At 38.1% G+C, this 26015-nt stretch overlaps 3 protein-coding genes, 1 long non-coding RNA gene and 1 pseudogene across 5 annotated transcripts; 3 read left to right on the top strand and 2 right to left on the bottom strand.

The window, feature by feature from the left end:
• On the top strand, positions 8378–11370 carry LOC104781209 (ABC transporter G family member 20-like). The gene has a single exon (XM_010505813.2). The coding sequence runs from the start codon at positions 9030–9032 to the stop codon at positions 11250–11252; it is 2223 nt and encodes a 740-aa protein (XP_010504115.1). The 5' UTR covers positions 8378–9029; the 3' UTR covers positions 11253–11370.
• LOC104781208 (serine/arginine-rich splicing factor RS2Z32) lies at positions 11547–14181 on the top strand. 2 transcript variants are annotated; one of them, XM_010505811.2, is made up of 7 exons: positions 11547–11655; positions 12027–12140; positions 12615–12654; positions 12786–12881; positions 12982–13175; positions 13267–13368; positions 13688–14181. In XM_010505811.2, exons 2-7 carry the CDS (start codon positions 12034–12036, stop codon positions 14001–14003), a joined length of 855 nt encoding a protein of 284 aa, XP_010504113.1. In that variant the 5' UTR covers positions 11547–11655; positions 12027–12033; the 3' UTR covers positions 14004–14181. The 2 variants fall into 2 exon arrangements, with proteins under 2 accessions (XP_010504113.1, XP_010504114.1); XM_010505812.2 differs by lacking the exon at positions 11547–11655 and having other exon boundaries at positions 12387–12654.
• On the bottom strand, positions 14291–15919 carry LOC104781207. The gene is made up of 4 exons (XM_010505810.2): positions 15645–15919; positions 15355–15530; positions 14900–15092; positions 14291–14732 (listed from the first exon to the last, which is right to left on the bottom strand). The coding sequence occupies exons 1-4, from the start codon at positions 15733–15735 to the stop codon at positions 14503–14505; spliced, it is 690 nt and encodes a 229-aa protein (XP_010504112.1). The 5' UTR covers positions 15736–15919; the 3' UTR covers positions 14291–14502.
• On the bottom strand, positions 16077–22881 carry LOC104781206 (annotated as a pseudogene).
• On the top strand, positions 21565–22167 carry LOC104781205. The gene is made up of 3 exons (XR_766881.1): positions 21565–21654; positions 21791–21876; positions 22082–22167. It is a non-coding gene; the product is annotated as an uncharacterized LOC104781205 (long non-coding RNA).

The raw sequence follows: 26015 nt of genomic DNA, 5'->3' as shown, positions 1-26015 counted from the left end.
CAAAAAAATATAACAAAAAATAATATAAAAAAGTCAATCCCGCGGCGTAGCGCCCGTACTAGTTGGTTTTAAAAACATTATTCAGATATTGTTGTAAAGAGATCATTAACGTGACTAGGGGATTTAGTGATGAGATAAATATATACCCAAAGGACCACAACTTAAAAGCAAAATTTGTAAATACAACTCTGTATAAAGGCTCAATAAAGGCCCATTAGAGATAATTTCACACGAGAGCTCACAGAGATTATAGCTAGGCTTAGGCTACACTAGTACTGAGGAAAAACTACAGTTTTCACATTCGAGTTTATAACACTCATTGCATCATATCCATCTAAAGGTGTGTTAATCGATCATTGAGTAACATTTTTCATCCAATATTGGGTATGGTAATTTCGTCCTTGATTTGAATATTGTTTATCACTTCCATCTCCTCAAACAAATTCCGTAAGTCCATTTGAAAACATGTTCAAGTTTTACCTTAGAGCATATACGAAACAATCCCGTTGGACAAAACAATAATTCAACTGTTGTAAAACACAGATAGTGGATTTCCATAACCGGCCCATACACGGTCCATACACGGTCCATACACGGTCCATACACGGCCCATGTACGTCAAAGACCATAAGGTCCATCGGCCACCTCCTTAGTCTATGTCGGTTTACTAGTCCTAATGTATTTGGGCTTTGCCCTTCACTATATATATGTAACTCTCGATTGGATTAATAAGAATAAGAAGAGAAAACCTCTTTCGAGTTTCTCTAGTTTACAACTGAGAAAAACCCTAAAAACCCTAAGACCGCCGCCGCACAAAACCCTTGTTCGTTGAAGTCCGGTGATTAGGTTCTCGTCCATGACTAGTCCGAGTTCGTGGTCCGATTTTGTCCGGAGTGAGTTCTGTTCGGAGATCTGTTCCTGTTCAAGCAGCAGTTCGAATTCGTGATCGGTTCTTCCTCCTACCTAGGCCGAGGTTCGTGATCAAGAGAAAAATAAAACCGAGGTCTTCAGCTCCCGGTTCAATCCAGTCAACCTCCAAACGGTGGAAGGTAAACAATAATCAAACCCCTTAGAACCTATGAAATCAAATCTGATCTTAAATCTAAAGGAACATTAAAATCTACAAGTAAACAATCAACAAACAAGTTCATAAGCCTTTCCCTAAAACCCTAAAACCCTAAAACCCTAAAACTTTAAAATCCGATTTCTATGAGGTTTTAGGATTGTTTAGATTGTTTGAAACTGAACCAACTTATACTATGATTAAAATCTGGTTATGATTGTTTGTTTGTTTGAGAATCGGTTGCATGAATCCCTAGAACTAGAAACCTAAATTCGAAATTCATAAGAGATAATATTAATCTGGTTGTTCTAGGTTGTTTAAGTCCGATTGTTCTTGATTTTTTGTTTAAAAATCAAAACCCTAAAATCGAAAATATTAAAATCGGAATTGTCTTATGTTTTGCATGAAAGAAAAATTATTAGGATAACTCCCAAATTAATCCTAGACATTATCCTAAAAGCCTAGAAAATATTTCCTAAAATTTGTCATTATCCTGTTTTAAGAAAAAGGAAATTTTAATCTAAGAAAAGGAAAATTTTAGTAAAAGGAAAACTTTGCATGCTAGATTATAATTGTTATCTAGGATTGTTGTCTCATGCATATTGAACCACGAAATTATGAGATAAAAACAAGACATAAACCACAAAAATTTGAGTATAAATAGAGTGGCATGGTTCGGTCTCAAATACCGCATGGCCCTAAGTGATTGGCATGGTTCGGTCTCAAATACCGCATGGCCTTAAATTGTTGCATGGTACGGTCTCAAATACCGCATGTTAATGATCGGATGTTTGTTCTGTATTGTGCAGATGGCAAAGCTTAACAACCTCTCCTATGCTGCCCTTAATGTCTCTGGAGAAAACTACTTGCAATGGGCTTTGGACACTAAGATCTATCTGAAATCAAAGGATTTATGCGAATGCATTGAGGATAAAGTTGAATGTGCCGAAAAGGACAAGTACAAGGCAATTATGCATATACGCCACCACCTTGCTGAGAGTCTCAAGAACCAGTATCTCACTGTTGAAAATCCTTTTGACCTTTGGACAGGGTTAAAAAACAGATATGGGCACCAAAAGACGGTGCTCCTCCCAAAGGCTCAATTTGATTGGAAAAACCTAAGGATCCAGGACTTCACATCCGTGGATGAGTATAACTCAAAGCTATTTAAGATAGTCTCAATCCTAAGATTATGTGGTACAGAGGTTACTGAGAAAGACTTGCTAGAGAAGACATTCTCAACCTTTCACACCAATAACATATTGCTTCAACAACAGTATTGTGAAAAGGGGTTTAAGACATATGCAAGTCTCATCTCTTGTTTGCTGCTTGCTGAGCAGAACAATGAGCTATTAATGATGAATAGTGCATTGAGACCTCCTGGTACAGCTCCATTACCAGAAGCACACAAGGTTGACATGACAAAGAAAACTCCTAAAGAGCCGCAAGAGACTAAAGAGTCTAACTATGTCCATAGGGGCAAGTATAGTCGTAGCCGTGGAGGAAGTGGACGTGGTGGTCCTGGTCATGGGGACTACCAAGGACACAATTTTGGTGGTCAAGGCCATGTGAACTGATCATGCTTCGGTCGTGGTCGGGGGTAGAGGCCGCAGTGTATTTAAACTGCAATATAAGACCAAGTCCACTTGTCATAGATGTGGTATGGAAAATCATTGGGATAAGACGTGCAAGTCATCTATGCATCTTATTGATCTCTATCAAGAGAATTTGAATAAGAATTCAGAAGCTAACCTAGTTGATCTCGATGGTGAAGGTGATTTCGACCATGAGAAGGATGACCTATTGGATTATGAAACTTCTGATTGTTTGAGAGAGGATAATTAAACTCAAATGTGGTCTTGATTTAATTTTAATGTTTTATGCATTACATTTTGATTGGATTATTGTTTGGATTATAATTATGGTTTATATTCAATTATTTTATATAAAATTATTTGTTTATGTTTAAAACATAATTCTTGTCCATATTGAGAAATGGCTAAGGACAAGAACAATGCCATTATTAGCACAATAGCGGGTATAGCAAGATAATTGAAGGCTACGACCAGGCACACATTTTGAACTAAGTGATGCCTTATATCTAACCAGCTCAAAAGGAGCTTATTATTACTTAAATCACCCAAGGATCTAAGAAAATCCTAGAGTCTATACCCGCACTAGCCACTGGTTTATACCATGCTAAGATTAATATGATAGAGACTAATTCGGCAATGAATAAAATGTTCAATGAACAATTCACTTTATGGCATGACCGGCTTGGCCATCCGGGTTCTAACATGACGCGTAAGCTGAGAATAAACTCTAAAGGGCACACTCTAAAAGAGAGAAGAGTTATTCCTAAAAATCTCACGTGTGTAGCATGTGCACAAGGAAAACTCATTATAAGGCCATCACCAGTGAAAGTCACTAAAGAGACTTTAAACTTTCTGGAAAGGATACAAGGAGATATATGTGGACTAATACACCCACCTTGTGGGACGTTTAGATATTTTATGGTCTTTATTGATGCATCGACCAGATGGTCGCATGTTTGCTTATTGTCAACTAGAAACCTTGCGTATGCTAGATTGTTGGCCCAGATTATACGTCTACGAGCCCACTTTCCAGATTTTCCACTTAAAACTATACGTCTAGACAATGCTGGTGAATTTACATCCCAAGCGTTTAATGAATATTGTATGTCCATGGGGGTGAGTGTGGAACATCCTGTGGCACATGTCCATACACAAAATGGATTAGCTGAATCATTCATTAAACATATTCAATTGATTGCTCGGCCATTGCTTATGAGGTCGAAGCTTCTTGTGTCGGCTTGGGGACACGCAGTATTACATGCAGCTGAACTTATACGCATCATGCCATCTAGTGAACATAAATATTCACCATCCCAGTTATTAATGGGTCATGAGCCAGACATATCCCATCTCAAAACATTCGGGTGTGCCGTTTATATACCAATTGCTCCACCACAGAAAACTAAGATGGGACCTCAAAGGAGGATGGGAATATCTGTTGGATATGATTCTCCCACCATTATTAAGTATCTTGAGCTGACTACGAGTGATTTATTTAAGGCCAGATACGCGGATTGTCAGTTTGCTGAATCCGAATTTCCTATGTTGGGAGGAGAGAATAACAAGCTGGTCAAGGAATTATCATGGAATCAAACATCCTTAAATTTGCAAGATCTTCGGACTCTAGCATGTGAGGCAGAGGTCCAAAAGATTATACATTTGCAAAAGCTAGCTATTCAATTGCCAGATTCCTTTGCTGAACTAAAGAGAGTTATGAAATCGTACATACCAGCTTGTAATGCACCAATACGTATTGATGTTCACAAAGAACACAATAATCAAGTTGCTACAGAGTCTAAGACCCGTTTGAAACGTGGTTGACCATTAGGTTCCAAAGATAAGAACTCTCGGAAATCTAAGAAAGGTGCAAATAAAACCGAGGTTAAGGAAATTACAGACATGGCCGCGGCAAATCCTAAGGTACCGAATGAGGTTTGGGACGCTGAACCTCAAGGACCTTAATGTATTGATAATAATAAGATCTCAATCAATTATATCATGTCTGGAATGCAATGGAACTGTAAAGATGTCGACATCGATGATGTATTTGCTTATAAGGTAGCACTTGAGATAAATGAGGATCATGAACCCACATATATATTAGAGTGCACTCAAAGTAAAGATTGGTTAAAATGGAAAGAAGTCATTGACGTGGAGTTAAACTCTTTAAAGAAGAGGAATGTATTTGGTCCGATCTTAAGGACACCATTCGATATAAAGCGAGTTGGACATAAATGGGTCTTTGTAAGATAGAGAAATGAGAATAATGAAATCGTGAGATATAAGGCACGGCTTGTCGCACAAGGATTCTCTCAAAGACAAGGAATAGATTATGAGGAGACATACTCCCCTGTGATGGATGCAACGACTTTTAGATACTTAATAAGTCTGGCTATAAGAGAAAAACTGGATTTGCGATTAATGGATGTTGTAACCGCATATTTATATGGTCCAATGGAAAATGAAATTTATATGAGATTACCAGAGGGTATTGAGCTCAAAGATAAGAGTGGTTCTCGAGAACAATACTGCATAAGGCTAGACAAATCCCTTTATGGACTGAAACAAAGTGGGCGAATGTGGTACAATAGACTAAGTGAGTACCTACCAAAGAGGGCTATAAGAATGATCCCATCAGTCCATGTATTTTTATAAAGAAGTTTGCAAACAAAGAGTTTGTGATCATAGCAATATATGTGGATGATTTAAATATCCTAGGAATCTCTGGGGAAATCGCCCAAACAGTCGAATATCTCAAGAAAGAGTTTGAAATGAAAGACCTAGGTAAAACTAAATTCTGTTTGGGATTGCAACTTGAGTATATAAATGATGGAATCCTTGTGCATCAAATGGCATATACTGAAAAGGTACTCAAGAGGTTTAATATGGACCAAGCTCACCCATTAACTAGCCTAATGGTTGTAAGGAGCCTTGATTTGGATAAAGATCCATTCGGTCCAAAGAAGGACGATGAAGAGATTCTCGGTCCGGAAGTGCCATACCTCAGTGCAATAGGAGCGTTAATGTTCTTGGCTAGCCACACTAGACCAGACATATGTTTTGCCGTGAACCTCCTAGCAAGATTTAGTTCTTGTCCGACCCAAAGGCACTGGAATGGTATCAAACATATTTTACGTTACCTACAAGGGACGACAGATTTGGGTTTATATTATACTAACTATAACAAAGAAGGTTTAGTTGGTTTTGCTGATGCAGGTTACTTATCGGATCCACATAATTCAAAGTCTCAAACCGGCTATGTGTTTACACACGGTGGTACTGCGATTTTGTGGCGTTCTATGAAGCAAAGCATTGTGGCCACTTCATCTAATCACGCGGAGATTCGAGTAATTCACGAAGCCAGCCGTGAATGTGTTTGGTTGAGATCGATGATTCAACATATCAGGACAGATTGTGGCATGGCCGACGATAAGGAAGCAAGAGTTATAAATGAGGACAATATGGCATGCATCGCACAGCTCAAGGAAGGGTACATTAAGGGATATCGGACTAAGCACATTTTACCCAAGTTCTTCTTCACACATGAACTACAAAAGGCCGGATAAGTTCAAGTGGTACAAGTTCCGTCTTGCGACAATTCAGCCGATCTCTTCACCAAGTCTTTACCGACATCGATATTCAAGAAGCTCACGCACCAGATTGGGATGCGGAGACTTAAGGACTTCTAGTGATGCTTAGAACAGGGGGAGTAATGCGTGCTGTACTCTTTTTCCTTCACCATGGTTTTGTCCCAATGAGTTTTCCTGGTAAGGTTTTAATGAGGCAGTACCCCCAAGAGCATTACAGAGATCCTTCTTAGCATTGGTATGATTATGTCATCCAAGGGGGAGTGTTGTAAAACACGGATGGTGGATTTCCATAACCGGTCCATACACGGTCCATACACGGTTCATATACGGCCAATATACGTCCAAGACCATAAGGCCCATCAGCCACCTCGTTAGTCTATGTCGGTTTACTAGTCCTAATGTATTTGGGTTTTGCCATTCACTATATATATATATGTAACTCTCCATTGGATTAAAAAGAATAAGAAGAGTGTTCTCGAACGTTTACAACATCAACAAACTTTTTCCGGATCAACACACCAAGAAATTTAAGAACGTTTCCATTTGAATTGTCAACATGAGGTCGAAAATTTAGCCTCGTTGAACTGAAGTGCATCGTTCACGATAAAACAGTGTCATATAGTTTCATATCATCCCATAAATTATGGGCCATAATGATACCCTTAACAAGCTATGATAGATATCTAGATATGTATGTAGCCAAACAATTCTATATACTAATATTTTTCTCGTATGATGTATAAAGCTTAGAATTGAACAAAATTTCAAATTTGAGGGAATCGATTCCTTAATTCTAGTCCTCCCTGACAAATCTCAAAAAAAAAAGTGCAAGGGAAGTGATTAATTATTCAAAAATTTCATGTTAATATTACGAAATTTTGCAAACTATCCTCTATCAACCACAAAATTCCAAAACAAACTTTTAAGAGAAAAAATCTTACTTAAAGAATGAGCTCAATGACTCTTTTAGGTAAGAAACATTTCTCTCTTTTATTTTTCTTAAATGATTAGGTTACATCACTTGTCTTTATATAGACTTTACAATCTTAGGGTTTTTGCCATTAGACATCTCACTCATCACATGAGTCTAGACAATCAAATCTGTTCTTTAATTGTATTGGCTCCGTACAGTCAATTGTTCTCTTTGCTTTGCTGACTCTGTTTTCGTCTGTTTGTGCAGGTGGAGAGGACCATTGGAAGCTTGGAGAAGCTTGAATAGTTATAGACTTTTCCATGTTGCACTGGGCTGAGGAAGGTTTATTGGGCTTGAAGGTAATGGGCTTGTTTGAGGTAGAGCCCATTACCTTTTTGATCACATCTAACCCGTGGGATAGTCTCTTCTTCTTCTTTCTTCACTGTCTCGTTTGCTCGATCCCACTTCTGACCAGATTCCTTTGTGATCCTGTCAGATGAAGTCGAAGCTGTTGAGATCTTGACTGAGGGAACCGGAGCTGTTAGGTTCTTGATGATATTAATAACCTAAACAGCTTTATTTTGAAACAATGGAACTAAAGCATTCTCAATTCATTTTTTAATGTAAAACTCTATTTAAGTGAAAATTCCATAATTTATGTCTTATATTCCTTCAATTTGATAGAGACAGACAGGCCTCATGTAAATCAGCGATTTAAAATCACACATGAGTTTACTATTATCTAGTTTTCTATTAACTCTTGAGATTTCTTGTAAGATTGGCTAAGCAAAGTAAAATAATCAAGTGAACAGATATAACAGCCACACCAAACTCTCATATGCCTAAATCTAACATGGCACGTTAAAGCTTTGTATTACATATTCCTAATGACAATTTTTCTTTGGTTTTCGTGTACAGATGAACATATTAGCCTAACTTTTCCACGTTTTTGATGCCATAATTTCCACATTCAGTTCCTTTTTTATACCAATCCTTAAATATCCATATGACTTTTTTGTTTTTGTCTAAGTGCATTTTTTTTAGTCGCACCCATTACATATTTACATTACGTACTTTTTTATTCAAATAGGAGTGTGTTCATGATTAAACATAAATCAAATATGCCATTAAGTTTGATAGAGGCAATGCCTTTCTAGTAACAAGCCAAAATCCTAATAATGAGAATATCTTAGGTATACCTTACGAAGACACACATTCAAAAAGCTAAAAAATCCAACCGCCAGTCAAATAGATAAGTCCACACACCGAAGAACAAGTCTTACAACTTGTTAAAAACAACTCTTAAAAGAGAGCCTGTGAGTGAATAAAGAAAACTCGTGACTATAATAAACAAAAAGATTAAGAAATTTCACGACAAATATCGATAATTACAAGAAGAAATTATATTCCTGACATGTCACATATGCTATACTCTTTTTACCTCCTTTGTTCTTATTGCAATTCCATAATCCCTAAAATGCAGATGAAACAGAAGTATAAATACGCAATTTCTTGGAGTAAAAAAAATCTTCCACTTTGAATGCAAAACCATTTACGCCACAAGAAAAATTCATACATAGATGTAAAACTGCGAATAGATTCGCCCAACTCCTCACCTACTCTTAACTTCAATTTCTTTTTAATCTATATACACTACGTATGTATATATAAAGCAAAAGCTACAAAACCCAAAACAACTCAAAGTTAGATACTTAGAGATGACCAAACTAATTGACAAATTTCTCCCTCATTCTCCCATCCAAATATTCCTATAAAGTCTATCAAAATTATTCTGTGGGTTTAGAGCTTTAGACACATTACCAGAGGCCAAAAAGTTAAAAAACATTAACCAGACAATAATCCACAATATGTCTGGTTTGCTCGGCAAACTATCTCCGGTTAGACAGGTCAATGGCGATGGCCTCCCTCTGTTTTACAATATCCACAGGTCAGTGGAGCTTCAGAGATGTCAAAGAGACACGGCGCGAGTGTCTGTCACACTTGCAGAACTTCTCATGAGTGTGGAAGATGAGGGGAATGACCATAGTCGGGCTTTGGATGTTGCGGTTGCCTCTAATTTTTGGGCCTCGAATCCGTCTTCTTGTGTGCCTTCTTCTTCTCCGTTTGTTCTTTCCTTCAGAGACTTGTCTTACAGCGTGAAGATCCAGAAGAAGTTTAAGTTGCCCTTTTCTTGTTGTGGGAATTCACCTTTTGATGGTAATGATATGGAGATGAATACTAAGGTGCTGCTGAATGGTATTTCTGGTGAAGCCAGAGAAGGAGAGATGATGGCCGTTCTTGGAGCAAGCGGGTCAGGAAAATCGACGCTTATCGATGCATTAGCCAACCGGATTGCAAAAGAGAGCCTACGAGGTGCTATTACTTTAAACGGGGAAGTTCTTGAATCCAGCCTGCACAAAGTTATATCGGCATATGTGATGCAAGACGATCTTCTCTTCCCCATGCTCACTGTGGAAGAAACTTTGATGTTTTCTGCGGAGTTCAGGCTTCCAAGTTCGCTTTCCAAGAAGAAGAAGAAGGCACGGGTTCAAGCTCTGATTGACCAGCTCGGCCTGCGGAACGCTGCGAAAACTGTGATCGGTGATGAGGGACACAGAGGTGTGTCTGGAGGAGAAAGAAGACGGGTCTCAATTGGAACCGATATAATCCATGATCCGATAATCCTCTTTCTCGATGAGCCAACCTCTGGTCTCGACTCTACCAGTGCTTACATGGTTGTCAAAGTGCTTCAGAGAATCGCACAAAGCGGCAGCATAGTTATCATGTCCATCCATCAGCCGAGTTACAGAATCTTGGGTTTGCTCGATAAATTAATCTTCCTATCTAGGGGAAACACAGTTTACAGCGGCTCTCCAACACATCTCCCTCGGTTCTTCTCCGAGTTCGGTCACCCAATTCCTGAAAACGAGAACAAGCCAGAATTCGCACTTGATCTTATCCGTGAGCTTGAAGATTCGCCAGAAGGAACCAAAACCTTAGTAGAGTTCCACAAGCAATGGCGAGCAAAGCAAACCTCAAGCCAGAGCAGAAGAAACACCAATGTATCTCTCAGAGATGCAATCACCTCAAGTATCTCTAGAGGCAAACTTGTCTCCGGAGCAACAAACCTAAAATCCTCATTCCAAACCTTTGCAAACCCATTCTGGACAGAAATGCTCGTAATTGGCAAACGATCAATACTAAACTCAAGCAGACAACCAGAGCTATTCGGAATCCGCCTAGGAGCTGTTTTAGTAACAGGAATCATCCTTGCCACAATATTCTGGAAACTAGACAATTCACCAAGAGGTATACAAGAACGCTTAGGGTTCTTCGCATTCGCAATGTCCACAACATTCTATACATGTGCAGAAGCAATCCCAGTCTTTCTACAAGAACGTTACATATTCATGAGAGAAACAGCTTACAACGCATACAGAAGATCATCGTACGTCCTCGCTCACACAATAATCTCAATCCCTGCTTTGATAATCTTATCAGCCGCCTTCGCCGCCACAACGTTCTGGGCCGTAGGTCTCGCGGGAGGCTCCGAGGGATTCTTCTTCTTCTTCTTCACAATCCTCACAGCGTTTTGGGCCGGAAGCTCCTTCGTGACGTTCTTATCCGGCGTAGTCTCGCACGTGATGATCGGATTCACGGTGGTTGTAGCGATCCTCGCTTACTTCCTCCTCTTCTCCGGATTCTTCATCTCCAGAGATCGTATCCCTCCTTACTGGATCTGGTTCCACTACCTCTCTTTAGTGAAATACCCTTACGAAGGTGTTCTCCAGAACGAATTCGAAGATCCGACGACATGCTTTGTCCGCGGGATCCAGATGTTCGACAATTCGCCGCTGGGAAAATTTCCGGCCGCCGCGAAAATCACCTTACTCAAGAGCATGAGCGGCGTTTTAGGGATTAACGTGACGGCGGAGACGTGTGTTACAAGGGGAATAGACATACTGAAACAGAAAGGAATCACAGAGATAAGCAAATGGAGTTGCTTGTGGATCACAGTAGCTTTGGGATTCGTCTTCAGAGTTCTCTTCTACTTCACTCTCTTGATCGGAAGCAAGAACAAGCGCCGCTGATTTACTTACACTTTTAAACAAAAAAACAATTAGAGTAACTAACCAATGATTATGCTGTACTTATTATTTTATGTTGTTTGATTAATTAATACAAAACATTAATGGGCTTTGGAAAATATTAAGGCCCAATAAAATATACGAAACATCTCACTCAGTGACGCGTAGCAAATTTCTATATCGGTAACATCGACGTTTATCTCGCTGTTAAATCTAAACCGTTGATTGAGACAGCTAACAACAAATCTTCACCGTTGAATCTCGTCGGTTTCCAAGTTATAAAGATAAGGGGGGTTGTCGGGTTGAAGAAGAAGACTTATAATATCCTGCGGTTCACTTCCTTGGTTTCGAAATTATTAGGGTTACTTCGATTCGCACTCTTCTTCGTCTCTGTCTCCGTCTCCAGGTATGAAATATTTGTGTAATGGGATATTTCTGGGTTCGGATTTATTGTGATTCGATCTGTAGATTGGGATTTCAATTGGTTTCGTGCTTCTTCTTCCCTTTAGATTTCTTTGGCGTAATCTGATTAGGGATTCAGTATTCTTTTCTCACGAATTGTTCTTCTTTTCGCTTCTGAATATGCTAATCTTTTGGGATTCATTGTTTTGATGATAAAAACTTGATTTTTTCACATGGGCTTCTTGTAATTTGGTCTGAGTTAGTGGTATTGCTGCTCGCTTATATGCTTTTAAGAAAGCTAGTGTGATTCTTGTTGTGATTTGTGTTGATATGTATAGACGTTTGTTATAATTTTATGGTGGGAAACTTTTGCAGCTTGACAATGCCTCGCTATGATGACCGCTATGGAAACACTCGTCTCTATGTTGGCCGCTTATCATCTAGAACTCGTACCAGGGATCTTGAACGTCTTTTTAGCAGATACGGAAGGTAAACAGAATCCTGTTTGTTTGTCTTGATTGGCCTGTTTTGGTTTTTGTGTCTTTGGGAGAAAAAGTGTTTGTGAATTGTTTTTTTGGTGTGAATCTGGAATGGTTGCGCATTGATTTTGCAGGGGGGATTGGAATTAGGAAGGGTTTATTTTACTTTGCATTGGTACTTTCATCCAATGCGGGAAAACTCTGGATCTAGGTTTAGTGTTCCTTTTTTTTCTTAACTTCAATGATCTTGTTGAAGGTTTTCTGGGGTTTGCCTAAACCTGGAGATGTTTGATGAATGATGAATGGGTGGACTTGGTGTAATTGGTGGAAATTCTCGTCTGGTGTATAGAGGGTGCATCGGCGATTTTGTTTGTTGATTTTTTGCATGTTTTTAATGGATTTGGCTTCAAAAAATCTCAAAAAATGGTGTTTGGGAGTACCTTAAGTAATGATGGCCTTGATTTTCTGGCAACAATTTCCGCAGAGTACGAGATGTGGATATGAAGCGTGATTATGCCTTTGTTGTAAGTTTTGTTAATATCTATTTCGTTTTTTTAGCTAAGGGTTTAATTTCTCAAGTTAGATAGATATATGTACACAAATATTTATATACTATGCAATGCATCTATCATTGGCCCTCACATTTTGAGAACAGGAATTTAGTGATCCTCGTGATGCTGATGACGCAAGATATTCCTTGGATGGGCGTGATTTTGATGGGAGTCGCATCACTGTGGAGGCATCAAGAGGGGTTAGTTGTTTTGTGTCTCTATACTACCGATTCCTCCGTTGGTTTGATGATTTGGATGAATAATTACTGAAATATTGCCAACCTCTTGAACTTTTGTTAGGCGCCTCGTGGTTCTCGGGACAATGGTAGCAGAGGCCCACCTCCTGGTTCTGGTCGCTGTTTCAATTGTGGTGTTGATGGTCACTGGGCCCGAGACTGCACCGCAGGAGACTGGAAGAATAAATGCTACCGCTGTGGAGAAAGAGGACACATTGAGAGAAACTGCAAAAACAGTCCTAGTCCAAAGAAGGCCAGGTACCTGAAAATTTTGAATCCTTGTTTTTTCCACAGTTACTTCTATCCATTAAGCTTCTTCTCATCTCTTTTGGATTATATAATACTCCAGGCAGGGTGGAAGCTACTCCAGGTCACCAGTAAAATCCCGTTCTCCTCGTCGCAGAAGGAGCCCAAGTCGTAGCCGTAGTTACAGTCGAGGTCGCAGCTACAGGTTAGTGGTAAATTTGGACTTCTGTAAAATTGCATGATAAATGCAAATACTGAATACAAGAGGGAAGCCAAAAAGCTTGCCCAGAAAACATATTTTGTGGGTAAAAAGCTTATAACGATTCTGAGCTTTTTCTGGAATTGTGTTAGTTTGACCTTTTTTTAAAGTATGCACTTAGACAACTATTTTCCATGGCATTATAGAAATGATTCTTACTGTGTTGGCTATTAGTAAGCTAGACGTTCTGATGTTGACAATGCTAGTTCTACACAATCTTTTGGCTTATGTCCTTTGGTTGACTCTTTATTTCTCTTTTCATCAGTCGATCGCGATCCCCAGTGAGAAGAGAGAGAAGCGTGGAGAACAGATCACGCAGTCCTAAGGCAATGGAGCGATCTGTATCTCCCAAAGGCAGGGACCAAAGCATGAGTCCTGACAGAAGAGTGATAGATGCGAGCCCGAAGCGTGGATCAGATTATGATGGTAGCCCAAAAGAGAATGGTAATGGCAGGAACTCTGCGAGTCCCATTGTTGGAGGGGATGAAAGCCCTGTTGGACTTAATGGTCAAGACAGGAGTCCCATTGATGATGAGGCTGAGCTTAACCGTCCTTCCCCCAAAGGCAGTGAGTCACCTTGATGGCTCACAGGTTAAAAGCCAAATGTAGCATTTTGTACCGATGGATGTTGTTTCATTTCCCTTTCTTTCTGCTTGATACATTCCTTTCCGTTGTGTGACAAATGACAATGCTTGGATCTGCTTTCTTTGATGACTCTTTTAGTTTGGTTCCAGACAACTCTCAAACTCTGCTTTGTTACTTTTCTGAAATTTGTTTGGTAATGAACTCAAATTTATAAAGTTCTTGTTTGAATCATTTTTTAGCTACAGTGATGATTAGAATTTGCAAAATATTTTGTGAAAAGATATAAGATTCAGCGATGGAAGTCTTTAATTGACAAGAGATGACAACATTGAATTTGTCTTTAGATGAAGCAAATGCTACATTGTATCCTCTTTCAGTTTTTCTCTTCTCTATATCTGCCCAAAAACAAAAAACTGCTTGTGAGGTCGATCAAGAAGTTCTGTATGTATGTACACAGAGGTGACTTTGAGTTACTACGCCACACTGAAGTGAGCTTCACAGGGTATTTTCAAGGCCAAGTTCGTCTTCAATCTCGTCACCATCTTCGAACAGCTTGAGAAACCGGGCCTGCTCTTGTTGCCGTTTCTTCTTCCTCCAATACTTATAACCTACCAAGAGTCCCACCGTAACTACACCTAATACGAGAACTACAATCAGTACCACTATTGCAGGACGCATTCCGCCCTTATCGCCTTCCTTCTCATTGCCTGATTCTTTATTCGAACCTGCAAAAAGAAAAAGCATGCATATGATATTCCTCATCACAGAGAACCGAATCAAACTGAAGCTACAGCCAACAGAGACACATGTGAGAGATTTTGTTTATAGTTAATGGAAACAGTATTCATGTACATGACACTAAAGCTCAAGATGGTGTTGCTTGATAACTCACCAGCTCCGACTTGTGAGCATCCATGGCAGAGGAAAGTAGCATTGAATTCTTTATCCTTGATACGCTTATAGCTACCCTCATTTGTGAAATCAGAAGGACAAAGCTCCCATTCGTCAAATGTATCATGCGTAAGGGTGTCATCCTCATAGATTCCGCATCTCTTGCATTTAGTTCCTTTAAGCTCGGTTAAGGGCTAAAAATATCAAAAACAAAACAAAGAACATAAAGCTCAAAAGACAGTAATGATCCAAATTCTGAAGCAGATTCAGCAACCAAAACAATGCCAACACCACAATCCCAAAAAAAAACAGTCAATAGCTAAGAACTACTACTAAGGATAGCTCTATAGTCCTGGTTTCAGATCAAACAAAACCCAGCAATATCTGAAATAATCAAAACCACAAATCATCAAGAAACCAGCTCAATCTCACGATTTGATCTACATTTCGACAAACCTGCCAAGACTCTTGGCCTTTAAAAGAATAAGAGACATTGGTGGTCTTGACATCAGGCAACACCGTCTTGTTCTCTCCTTTGCATTGGAAATAGACTGTAGGCTTACTCGAGAACCAATCGTGAGTTTGGAAAATCTGAATCGAATCTAATGTAACTTCTTGTGTTAGTATAGTTCCTGTGTGTAAAAAAGGATCATCAACATAATTTTAATTTAGAACCAGGCTGATTTGACTACTTGAAATTTCGAAACGGAAGCTGAAAAGACGAAATCAGATTAAAATTTAGTTACCAGGGAACGAGCTGAAGAGGAAGAAGAAGAAACAGAAGATGAAACCGCGAAAATCCAAAGAAGCCGGTGGTTGTGGAATTCGGATTGACATCTCGCGATTCCTTAATATCGAGATCGCTCGATCAAATCCGATCAATGTTTAATAACGACGGGTGGGTTGATCGAACGAGGAGGAGGAGTAGCTTAGTTGGATGCGTTGAATCACGCGACTGTTGAATCAGAATCTCGTTGAGCCTTGGAGAAATAGCGTACCGGGAGGAAAAGAACAAACCGACCCTCTTGCATTGACCGCTTTGGTTTTCTGATTTCTATTAAAAAAATAATTAGGATATCATAAAAAAATAAAATAAATCCTATATAGATTTCAGTTTTTGTCAAGATAAAGGATTAATAGTTTTAATAAATGTGTAAAATATATTAAAAACAACTGAATAAACCACATTAATGTATATGTCATACCTATAACAGTGCTTTGTTTTTAATTTCTTGAAAATCATATACAAAATATACATCCATACAAAAAAAACAAAAAATTATACATTTTATTTTCACAAAAAGAAAAGAAAAGGAAGTATTATTTGTTTATTATTCTAAAAAGATGATGAAGACTACTAATTGGCATGATCATCTTCGTTGGAAGTTGAGTTTGCCCACGAAGAATGCAAACATAGACGCAAACGCAATGGGAAAAGCGATTTGGACAACCGCCGTAACCGCCAAACGGTCATGATGAAATCCAAAATAGTCTTTCAAGAATGCTGCAACCGTCGTGGATTCTCCAAAGACATTGATCTTTTCATGAATATCACCGTACTGAGATGAGATGAACCCGTTTAGTGTCCATGACGTTGGTGTTAGATAATATAACCAAATCCACCACCCTGGAACTTGCTGCAATTTTTTCAAACACACCAAAAGAAAGAAACACATTATACATAACATTTCCTTCTTTGTAATAAAGATTCTTGTCAAGATGCATGGATCTCTTACCGTTTGTGGGATCAAAAACCCGGAGAAGAGATTGAAATTAACGTAGAAAAGGGACTGAAGAATCGCGGCAACCATGAAGTTTGGCGTGATGGAGACGAGGAACATTGCAAGGTAGTTGAAAGTGAGAAGTGAGCAAAACATAGAGTAGAGTGACCAAAAGACTTTGTAGGACGAAGGATAGAAACCGATCATTGGATATGTTATGATCACAAACTCGGCAGCTTGTATGAATATATAAGGTATCTCAGTCACCACTTGACTCAATGCGTAAGCAGTCGCCGAGTACATCCCTGCGAATCTTTCGCGGTACATGACATTTCTCTCTGTTTCAAAATACTGAAGAGCTGATGAACAGTTGTTTATCCCTAAGAAGAGTACCAAACCATAGATTGCTCCAAATACAGTGAACAAACTCTGTTGAGTATCTCTACAAAAAAAAAACATATATCAAAATATTAACAAGATGTGTTAAAATATAAGATATGTGTCGTTTGAACTTACATTTTTTGGTGACCAAAAGAAAAAAAGAACTTACATTTTTTGGCCTTGTTTCCAGAAGAGTGCACCAAAGATCAAAGAAGAGATTAATGTGTGAATCATACGCATTAGGTTATAAGAAGGGCTTCTCCAATAAGACAAATTCATTTTCCATAGAATAGATCTGAATTGTCCCCACCAACTTTGTGCAAAAGTTCTCTTAAAATGTATATCACTTGATTCTGAATCTGGTTGGCTCAACTGCTTCACAAGCTCTGAGTTTCTCCTATAACAGTCACACATGTTTCATTAAAACCAAATTTTGTAGAACAATAACACACTTGTGCATATGTAGTATTGAAGATATACTCACTTGTAAAGAGCAGACTCATGGTAGATGTTTGCGAAATCGACGCCAAGTTCAACTTCTACAGATTGTGAACTAACATCAAGCATCCATGTTGCTGGATTGTGGTTGTCTCTTATTTTAGGTATTTCAGGAACACTCTGTTTATTTTATTTAACCCCAACAACAACAAAATAAGGTTTTTTACTCTCTTTGTTGGTTTAAAAAAACAATCATGGATTAGAAAAACTACATAAGCAAAACTTACCTCAAAATACTCTATGATATGATAAGAATGTAAACCTAACGGTCCTGTGTAGATCATTCGACCACCTCTTTTAAGAAGCACCAACTGAGAAAATTCAAGTTTAAACTTTGTTAATTTCTGACTTGGTTTAATAAGATTAAAAGTTTAGGGGTCAAAATATAAAAAACATTACTTTTCCGAGGCGATTTTTGAAAATACCTCGTCGAAAGCTTCAAAAATGTCAATACTAGGCTGATGAATAGTACAGACGATGGTACGTCCAGTATCAGCGACGTTCTTCACAGCTCTCATAACAATGGCGGCTGCTCTCGCGTCAAGCCCCGTCGTTGGCTCGTCCATGAATATGATCGAAGGATTCGCCACCAGCTCCACCGCAATCGTCAGTCTCTTCCTCTGCTCCGTCGATAACCCGCTCACTCCGGCGACTCCCACCAATGCATCTTTGATCTCATCTAATTCGATCGTCTCGAGCACTTGCTTCACGAATTGCTGTATTTCAGATTTTTCAGACGGTTTCGTTACTTTTGATTTTTGAGTCGATTTGATGGAAGAGAGAGAGAGAGGGCAAGAGGAAGAAGAAGGAGGCTTACGGTTTTGGTTGCGGAATCGATCTCAGGAGCAAGACGAAGCCAAGCTGAGTAAACCACAGATTCTTCGACGGTGATGTTTGGTGAGTGTATATCTGTTTGTTCACAGTAGCCTGAGACTCTAGCGAACGTTTCTTGTACTTTAGGGAAGCCACTGATTCTGATGTCTCCTTCGATGTATCCGCTTGTTTTTCTTCCGGCTAGAACGTCGAGGAGTGTGGTTTTCCCGGCTCCACTCACTCCCATCAATGCCGTTAAGATTCCTGGACGGAAAGCTCCGGTGATGTTTGATAGGAGTTGTAGTTTCTTCTGATCATATCCTTGGTCTCTCATCTCCTGAAAACATCAAAAGATAAGTGAGAGAGCCATGGAGAAAATCTTGTGATATTGGTTTATAGTATTGGGTTATGATAGTTTTACCATAGGCATGTCAACGAAGTAGTTCAAGTCTTGGAATGTTACAGTGAGGGGTTTGAAAGGTAAGACCATCTTGCCTGTGGTCAAAGAGAAAAGTATTAGTGGGAGGTAAAAATGGTGAATTAGAGAGAAGTGGGAAGAGAGATAACAAAGTTTTCACCTGTATTCTCATCTTCATTGGTCTTTACAGGGGAGCCTGTAGTCTTGTTCTTGACTGGAGAGTCACCTGTTGAATCTTCTTTTCCTTGCAGCTCTAAGAGTTTTTCTTGCGAAATCATGGCTTTAGATGATGTGGGTGCTGTCATTTTGGACAGAACGCTTTTAGTATGTGGCGGTCTGTGTTTTGAAAGCACATACATTTACCTAGTAGAAGATGAACTTACATTTCAAGAAAGTCAGAGCCAGGGTGAAAATGATGTTAAAGAGCACAGTGAAACCCAACAAGGCACATAATGATACCCAGTACATGTAACCTTCGTAGTCCAGTCCACGGGTTTGGAGTATGCTTCGCCCTAAGGTAACATTATTGGGTTGCATCTACATGTTTAGCCAGATAAATATTGATTAGTGTTGAAGAGTATACCACAAATAAAGAAGAAGCCTTGGCTGATTAAGAGAGAACAGGAAGGTAAGAGGCTAAGAGAGAGTATCACCTGATTCCACCTTGGGGAGAGGAACTCGTTTACCGATAGCCCAATCTCACCGTAACTCAAAGGATTTACCCAGAATCCCCACTTGAGCCATGATGGCATAGACGCTGCAGCAAACACAGAACGTTAGAGTCATGCTGAGTTACAACTTTTGAGGCCAGATTTAGTACATGGTGGGGGAAAAATCTTACTTGGTGGAATGACAAAACCGGCAAAGACAAATGTGATTAATATACCAAAACTGCCAGCTGTGATTGAAGCAACTACTGTCTGGAAAATCGCAGCTAGACACCGGAACATGGATATCGAGGTGAAGTGAACAGCAAACAGTAGAATGAACTGCTTGAAGAACCTGAAAAATTGAACCTTGTCATTCTACAGTTATCTGAGCACTCCAGACTTGAATGTGAACCTAAGTGCCAAGCAACAGGGGAGAAAGCTCACCTGGAGGCTTCAGGGGTGTATCCGATGACATGGTATGTGAGGCCAGTCCAAACTAAAGATTCGAAGAACGAGAGAGGGACCTTTAACACTGTTGCAGGGATTGCATACGCCCATGCAGGATAGAAACACAACTGCTTCTGCTTGTAAAACACTGCTAGGCGTTGAGCCGTCATAGACAACTCTGGGAATCCGTCAACAAGAAGGATAATGAGGGAGAAAAAGAGGGCACTCATGTAAGAATTTCCATGAATGATATCAATACCCATCCGTGTTCGGATGTACACAGTCATAGTGATGAATGCGGCCATAACAAGCTGCACACATAATGAAGCTAGAAAGCTGAGGAATACTATTAACATCTAAAGGAGACAAGGAGAGATATCTGTGGATTGAAAACTTCATAATGTACCTGAGATGTCTTGAAAATATAGACGAAATAGTTTCTCTTCATGAGAAGATACTCTCTTGATATGCATGCTATGAACAGCTCCCAGTGTGGAAGAGAATACACACTGAAGGATAAAGCGTCCTTATGGCTTTTGGATTTATCATACGGCTTAGAAAGAGTTTCCTCAGTATTTTTTCCAATACTCAAGTCCTTAAACTTCTTCGACAACATTTCTACCGAGACAAAACTGTACGGTAAATCCTCGTGCCGCCAGTATTGTGCTTGGTCTTTTTTGGATATAACCTTCAAGGCAGAACATGAGAGGATCAACAACTCATGACTTCAAAAGCACAAAATTTCATTTTAGGGATGAGTGTTTTTACCTCCTGGAGAAAGTCTGCAACACCTTTCCTCTCAGGGCATTGAAATCCACAATCCTCAAAGAATTTCAGGACTTCGCCGCGTGGACCATGATACACGATTCTTCCTTTAGCCATCAGCATAACGTCATCAAAAAGGTCAAATGATTCTGGGGCCGGTTGAAGAAGCGAAACAAGCACAGTAGCGCTTGATATGTGAGCAAATTGCTGAAGAGACTTGACAATCTGAAAAGCTGTGGAGCTGTCTAAGCCATTTGTTATTTCATCCATAAATAGAGCCTTTGTCGGGCCAACAATCATCTCAGCTGCAAACATTCAGAGATTCAAGAACTTGCTATAGAAAAGAACATGTCAGCAAAATAATTATATTTTTGAATGATTCGAGCTATGCACTAACCTGTGGTAAGACGCTTCTTTTGTCCCCCTGATATACCTCTCCTCATTACATCTCCAATCAATGTTTCTGCACAAATGTCAAGTCCAAGAATCTGCAAATGCAACAGAAGACCTAAGAACCAAACATAATGGGCCAGATTATATCAGCCAGGCTATCAAAGAGACTATATTACCTTCAAGATATAATCTGTTTGCAGACTTCGTTTGAGTCCTTCAACAGAAATTGCCTATAGGAAAACAAAAAGTCTCTAATCAACCACCTGAATTAAGACAGAATAAGCTTTCAGGGATTTGAGAGTGTCAGAGGAATGTACTTTCATGTAAGCATCTACTTCTGTGTCAGGAATGATTCCTTTTTCCTTTTCTCTTTTACTGACTTCCATCATAATATCTGTTTCCGCAGGAAAATAGAGAATCAATAATACATACATTTCAGTGCACTGGGGAGGACATTGGTTGGTTGATAAGATGTACCTGTTCGGCTACCAACGCCTTGACAACGAGCTGAGAAGTCAACTGTCTCCCTAACCGTCATCTCTGCAATGTGCAGGTCATATTGACTTATGTACGCCGAGGTTTTCTGAGGAACAAACTCGTCTAGTCTGTATCCATTGTAAGAGATTTCACCTGAAAACTGTGGAAACAAAAAGGAAAAACAAAAGAAAAGGTAAGCATTTCACATATCTGCACCAAAAATAAATCTCCAAAAGAATGTAATATTATTGCTTTCATCATTAGAACCTTTAGATTGTTTTCTAAATTTCCAGACAAGGCCTTTAACAAAGTTGTTTTACCACAACCAGGAGGACCAAGCAACAGTGTTAACCTGCAACAACAACAAGAATAAACACAGTTAAACAACATTGATCAAGACTAGTGAACAGATAATGTAACCTTCAACAACTAACCTTCCGGGCTTTATGATGCCATTAACGTCATTTAGAATGCTTATCTTGGCTTCGTGTGCTTTTGTACCAGTGAGCTTCACCAGTTCCTGGAGAAATATGAGCACATTATAATTCACTTTAGAATCTTTTGGATAACTTATATCTATTAACGAAGGAGTCGACAATAACAACTTTGTGATTTTGCAGAACTTTTTGAGTACTCACAGAGATTACGCGCTTAGCAGTGTTCCATAATGTTGGAAGTGCTTTCCCTTCAACAATCTCGCACTCGGCCTCCACTTTTAAACTCTTGTACCTCACTTCTATGGTCGGTAACTCCATCCCAACTCTGCACAACAAAGTTTCAAGCTCAAAACTCTCAAGAAACCGGAAAATCACAAAAGGGTAAAGCATTTTTTCTAGAGATTTTGTTTTAGTTTACCTGTCTACTCTTCTTCTGATTTTCTTCAGCAACTTGAGATTATCATTCTCAATGTGTTTGATAAGTTTCTCAATCATGAGATGACGTTCCGTGGCTCCAAGCTTTGAGACATCAACGACTCTTTTTCCGTTCTCGGTGATGGACTTATCGCCATCATCGAGGAGAGTTGATCTCATACGTTTGGCAGTTGGTAATCTCTCAATCTCAGCCCATTGCAGAGCATAATCTGCATCATGATGATCACCATTAACATCACCATCGTTATCAGGTTCATATATTGAGGAGTTGCTTCTGAAACTAGAAGTGTGTCTCCGGAACGATGATCTGATGCTTCTTCCAATCTCTGCTAGCTCAACTCTCAACGACTCAATCTCGTCTGCTCCAACCATATTATGAGCCATTTTGGGTTGGCTTAACGGGTTTGACCTCTTTGAGATTAGAAATTCGAAAGTCTAGATGAGAGAGATAAGGTTATTTGCATTTTGACTTATGTATATTTATATATATCTTTGGATCGTTCAAATTGACACATTTCAATCTTCAATGATGTAAGGGACTACATCAGCTTCTGTTCTCAGTTTTTGAATCTATTCCCGAGTTTCAAGGTCATTTATTTTGTATGTTATACTAAATTAATAATAAAACACATGCTATCAACTGGAAAAAAAGACAAATTCTAGAAGAGGAAGATATGATTATACTAGATTACTTGTTGTACTTTTTAATCTATGTAATCACTGCAATACTCAAAGTTCTCGTTGAAAGCTGTAAGATCGTGGAGATTTAAATCCCAGTTTTATATTTATGATGTCTATATGTTTCATAGTTTAGAATTTTAGATTCCCTTTAAACAATATCACATAATTACGTATGGGTTTTATATTGGACTATTCCAACCAACAGAAGCAGCATGAATCCCACCAATATTACAACAAAATCACATAATTACGTATGGTTATGTATCTAAATGTTACAAGAAAAAAATATTTACTCATCACAAATGATAAAATCATTTAATTATATTATAACAAGGTTTTAAAAATATCAATTTATATAATAGACAAAATATATATATATATAATAAGATAATTCATTAAAAATAGTCAAAACTGAAATTTTTAAAAAATAAAGGTTGTGGCTCCGAAATAATGGGCATCAATACGTGTCCTACATGCTTTTTCTGGATTATGGAAGATTTAATGTTTCGGAGACAGTAGAGAGTAGTAAAAACTTGTTTTGCAAAAGATTTGGAATTGTTATTTTACAGAGATGGCGGCCTTGTTTTGGTTTAGTATCTTTATGATCGACTGGTTTTCTCTGTAGAAGTTGTTCTCTATCTTTTAGATTGGTAGACTCCCTTATCTTTGGTATTATTTTAGCCACTTTGTTTGTTATCTTTTGGTATGGGTTCTCAAAGTTGTTTTGCAAACATCTTTCCATGATTTATATTTCAATTTGTCCATGTATATTGTAAGATCCATGTAAGACTCCCCTAAAAGAGAGTTTCATGATTCTAATTTCATATATTGGGTTTTGGTTGGGAAAATAAAAATAGGATAAAAGGTTTTAAAATTATTATTTTTGTATTCTATAACATATGACAAAAATATTACGTCTATTTGATGCATTTATCATGTTGTATATATTTTAAAGACTCAAAATTGTGTTTTCTCTCTAAAAATAGAAACATGTGTTCCATTCTCTTAGTAATATATATCTGCATATAGAATCAGAACTGAAATTCTCTAAAAATAAAGAGAGTCAAAACTGAAATTCTCTAAAAAATAAAGGTTATGGTTCCGAAATCATGAGTATCGATATGTGTCCTACATGCCTTTTTCGCGCCGAATTATGGAAAACTTCACGCTTCCGAGAGAGTAGAGAGTAATAAGAACTTTTAAGTTTTGCAAAAAAATTAGAATTGCTACTTTAAAAAAATGGCGGCCTTGTTTTGGTTTGTATATTTATGACCGACTAGTTTTTCTCTCTAAAAGTTACTTTCTATCATGGGCATCAATATGTGTCCTACATGCCTTTTTCGCGCCGGATTATGGAAAATTTCACGCTTCCGAGAGAGTAAAGAGTAGTAAGAACTTTCAAGTTTTGCAGAAAAATTGGAATTGCTATTTTAAAAAGATGGGGACCGTGTTTTAGTTTCGTATGTTTATGACCGACTCGTTTTCTATGTAGAAATTATTTTCTATCTTTTAGATTAGTAGATTCCCTTATTTTTCGTATTGTTTTAGCCGCTTTATTTGTTATATTTTGGTATGGCTTCTGAAAGTTGTTTTGCGAACATCTTCCCATGATTTTCTACCTCAATTTACTCATGTATAATGTAAGATCCATGTTTTCATATATTGGGTTTTGGTTGGAAAAAAAAAGGAAATTTGTTTAAAAAATTATTATATATTTGTATTATATAACAGATGACAAAAATATTACCTCTATTTGATGCATTTATCATGTATTTATAGATTTTAAAGAACTTAAAATTGCGTTTTCTTTTCTCTAAAAATAGAAACATGTGTTCCATCCTCTTAGTAATATATATCTGCATATAAAAACAGTAAAAGAAAGAAAGAGGATGAAAGCAATGACATGTTAAGATGTTGAAAGAAAAGTTGGTTACAATGAAAAATAAACAATACTAATAAACGAATCAGCATGACACAGCCCTCCCTCAGCTAATTAAAACCTCTCCCTTTGCCGTTTGTCTCCTTTTATTTTATTGAAGTTGAATTCATAATAAAAACGTTCTCTCGTACGGCAATTTTTGATGCATTCAATTTATTTCTCTTTACTTCATTTTTTCTCTCGGGAATCAACACGATTGAAGTAAACCGCGAGCATTTTTAAAATCGACTTCAGGTTTGTCTGACGACAAATAATTAAGTTGGTTAACTTCTAAGATAGGCAAATTTGAGTGTTTACAAGGTTTCACGTAGTCGCGGCAACCAGCAGTGCGAGGCCTAAATGAATTAAATTATGTTATTTACTGTTTTTGCTAATTATTGAAAAGAATATTAGCAAAAACAGTAAAAATAATAGACAAAAATATATACAGAATAAAATAAACATTGATCATTAAAGATAATCAAAACTGAAATTCTCTAAAAATATAAAAGTTGTGGCTCTGAAATTATAAGTATCAATACGTGTCTTATATGCTTTTTTCGCGTTGGATTATGAAAATTTTTACGCTTATGAGAAAGTAAAGAGTAGTAAAAAATTTCAAGTTTTGCAAAAAAATTGAAATTGCTTTCTTCAAAAGATGACAGCCTCATTTTGGTTTTGTATGTTATGACCGACTGGTTTTCTCTCAAAAAGTTATTTGCTATCTTTTGGAATGGTAAACTCTCTTATCTTCTATATTGTTTTAAACCCTCTGTATCATGCAACTCCGTACATATTGTATATTCCTTCCTTGATTAACTCGTCTTAGAATGACATATGACAAAAATATTACCTCTATTTGATGCATTTATCATGTTGTATATATTTTAAAGATTCAAAATTGTGTTTTCTCTCTAAAAATAGAAACATGTGTTCCATTCTCTTAGTAATATATATTTGCATATAAAATCAGTAAAAGAAATTCTCTAAAAATAAAGAGAGTCAAAGAGTACACTGGATTATGGGCATCAATATGTGTCCTACATACCTTTTTTCGCGCCGGATTAGGTACGCTGGATTATG

This window comes from Camelina sativa, chromosome 4, assembly GCF_000633955.1.
Source record: "Camelina sativa cultivar DH55 chromosome 4, Cs, whole genome shotgun sequence".
Classification (NCBI taxonomy): domain Eukaryota; kingdom Viridiplantae; phylum Streptophyta; class Magnoliopsida; order Brassicales; family Brassicaceae; genus Camelina; species Camelina sativa.
This window is presented reverse-complemented; position numbering and strand designations above follow the sequence as displayed.

What these genes read in the sequence shown, in the direction of transcription:
- LOC104781209 (XM_010505813.2), top strand. Translation starts at nt 9,030, where the DNA reads ATGTCTGGTTTGCTCGGCAAACTATCTCCGGTTAGACAGGTCAATGGC.
- LOC104781208 (XM_010505811.2), top strand. Translation starts at nt 12,034, where the DNA reads ATGCCTCGCTATGATGACCGCTATGGAAACACTCGTCTCTATGTTGGC. An exon ending in AGCGTGATTATGCCTTTGTT is followed by an intron (nt 12,655 to 12,785) that starts GTAAGTTTTGTT and finishes TTTTGAGAACAG; the next exon opens with GAATTTAGTGATCCTCGTGA. An exon ending in AGTCGAGGTCGCAGCTACAG is followed by an intron (nt 13,369 to 13,687) that starts GTTAGTGGTAAA and finishes TCTTTTCATCAG; the next exon opens with TCGATCGCGATCCCCAGTGA.
- LOC104781207 (XM_010505810.2), bottom strand. Translation starts at nt 15,735, where the DNA reads ATGTCAATCCGAATTCCACAACCACCGGCTTCTTTGGATTTTCGCGGT. An exon ending in AAGGCCAAGAGTCTTGGCAG is followed by an intron (nt 15,093 to 15,354) that starts GTTTGTCGAAAT and finishes TGATATTTTTAG; the next exon opens with CCCTTAACCGAGCTTAAAGG. An exon ending in ATGCTCACAAGTCGGAGCTG is followed by an intron (nt 14,733 to 14,899) that starts GTGAGTTATCAA and finishes TTCTTTTTGCAG; the next exon opens with GTTCGAATAAAGAATCAGGC.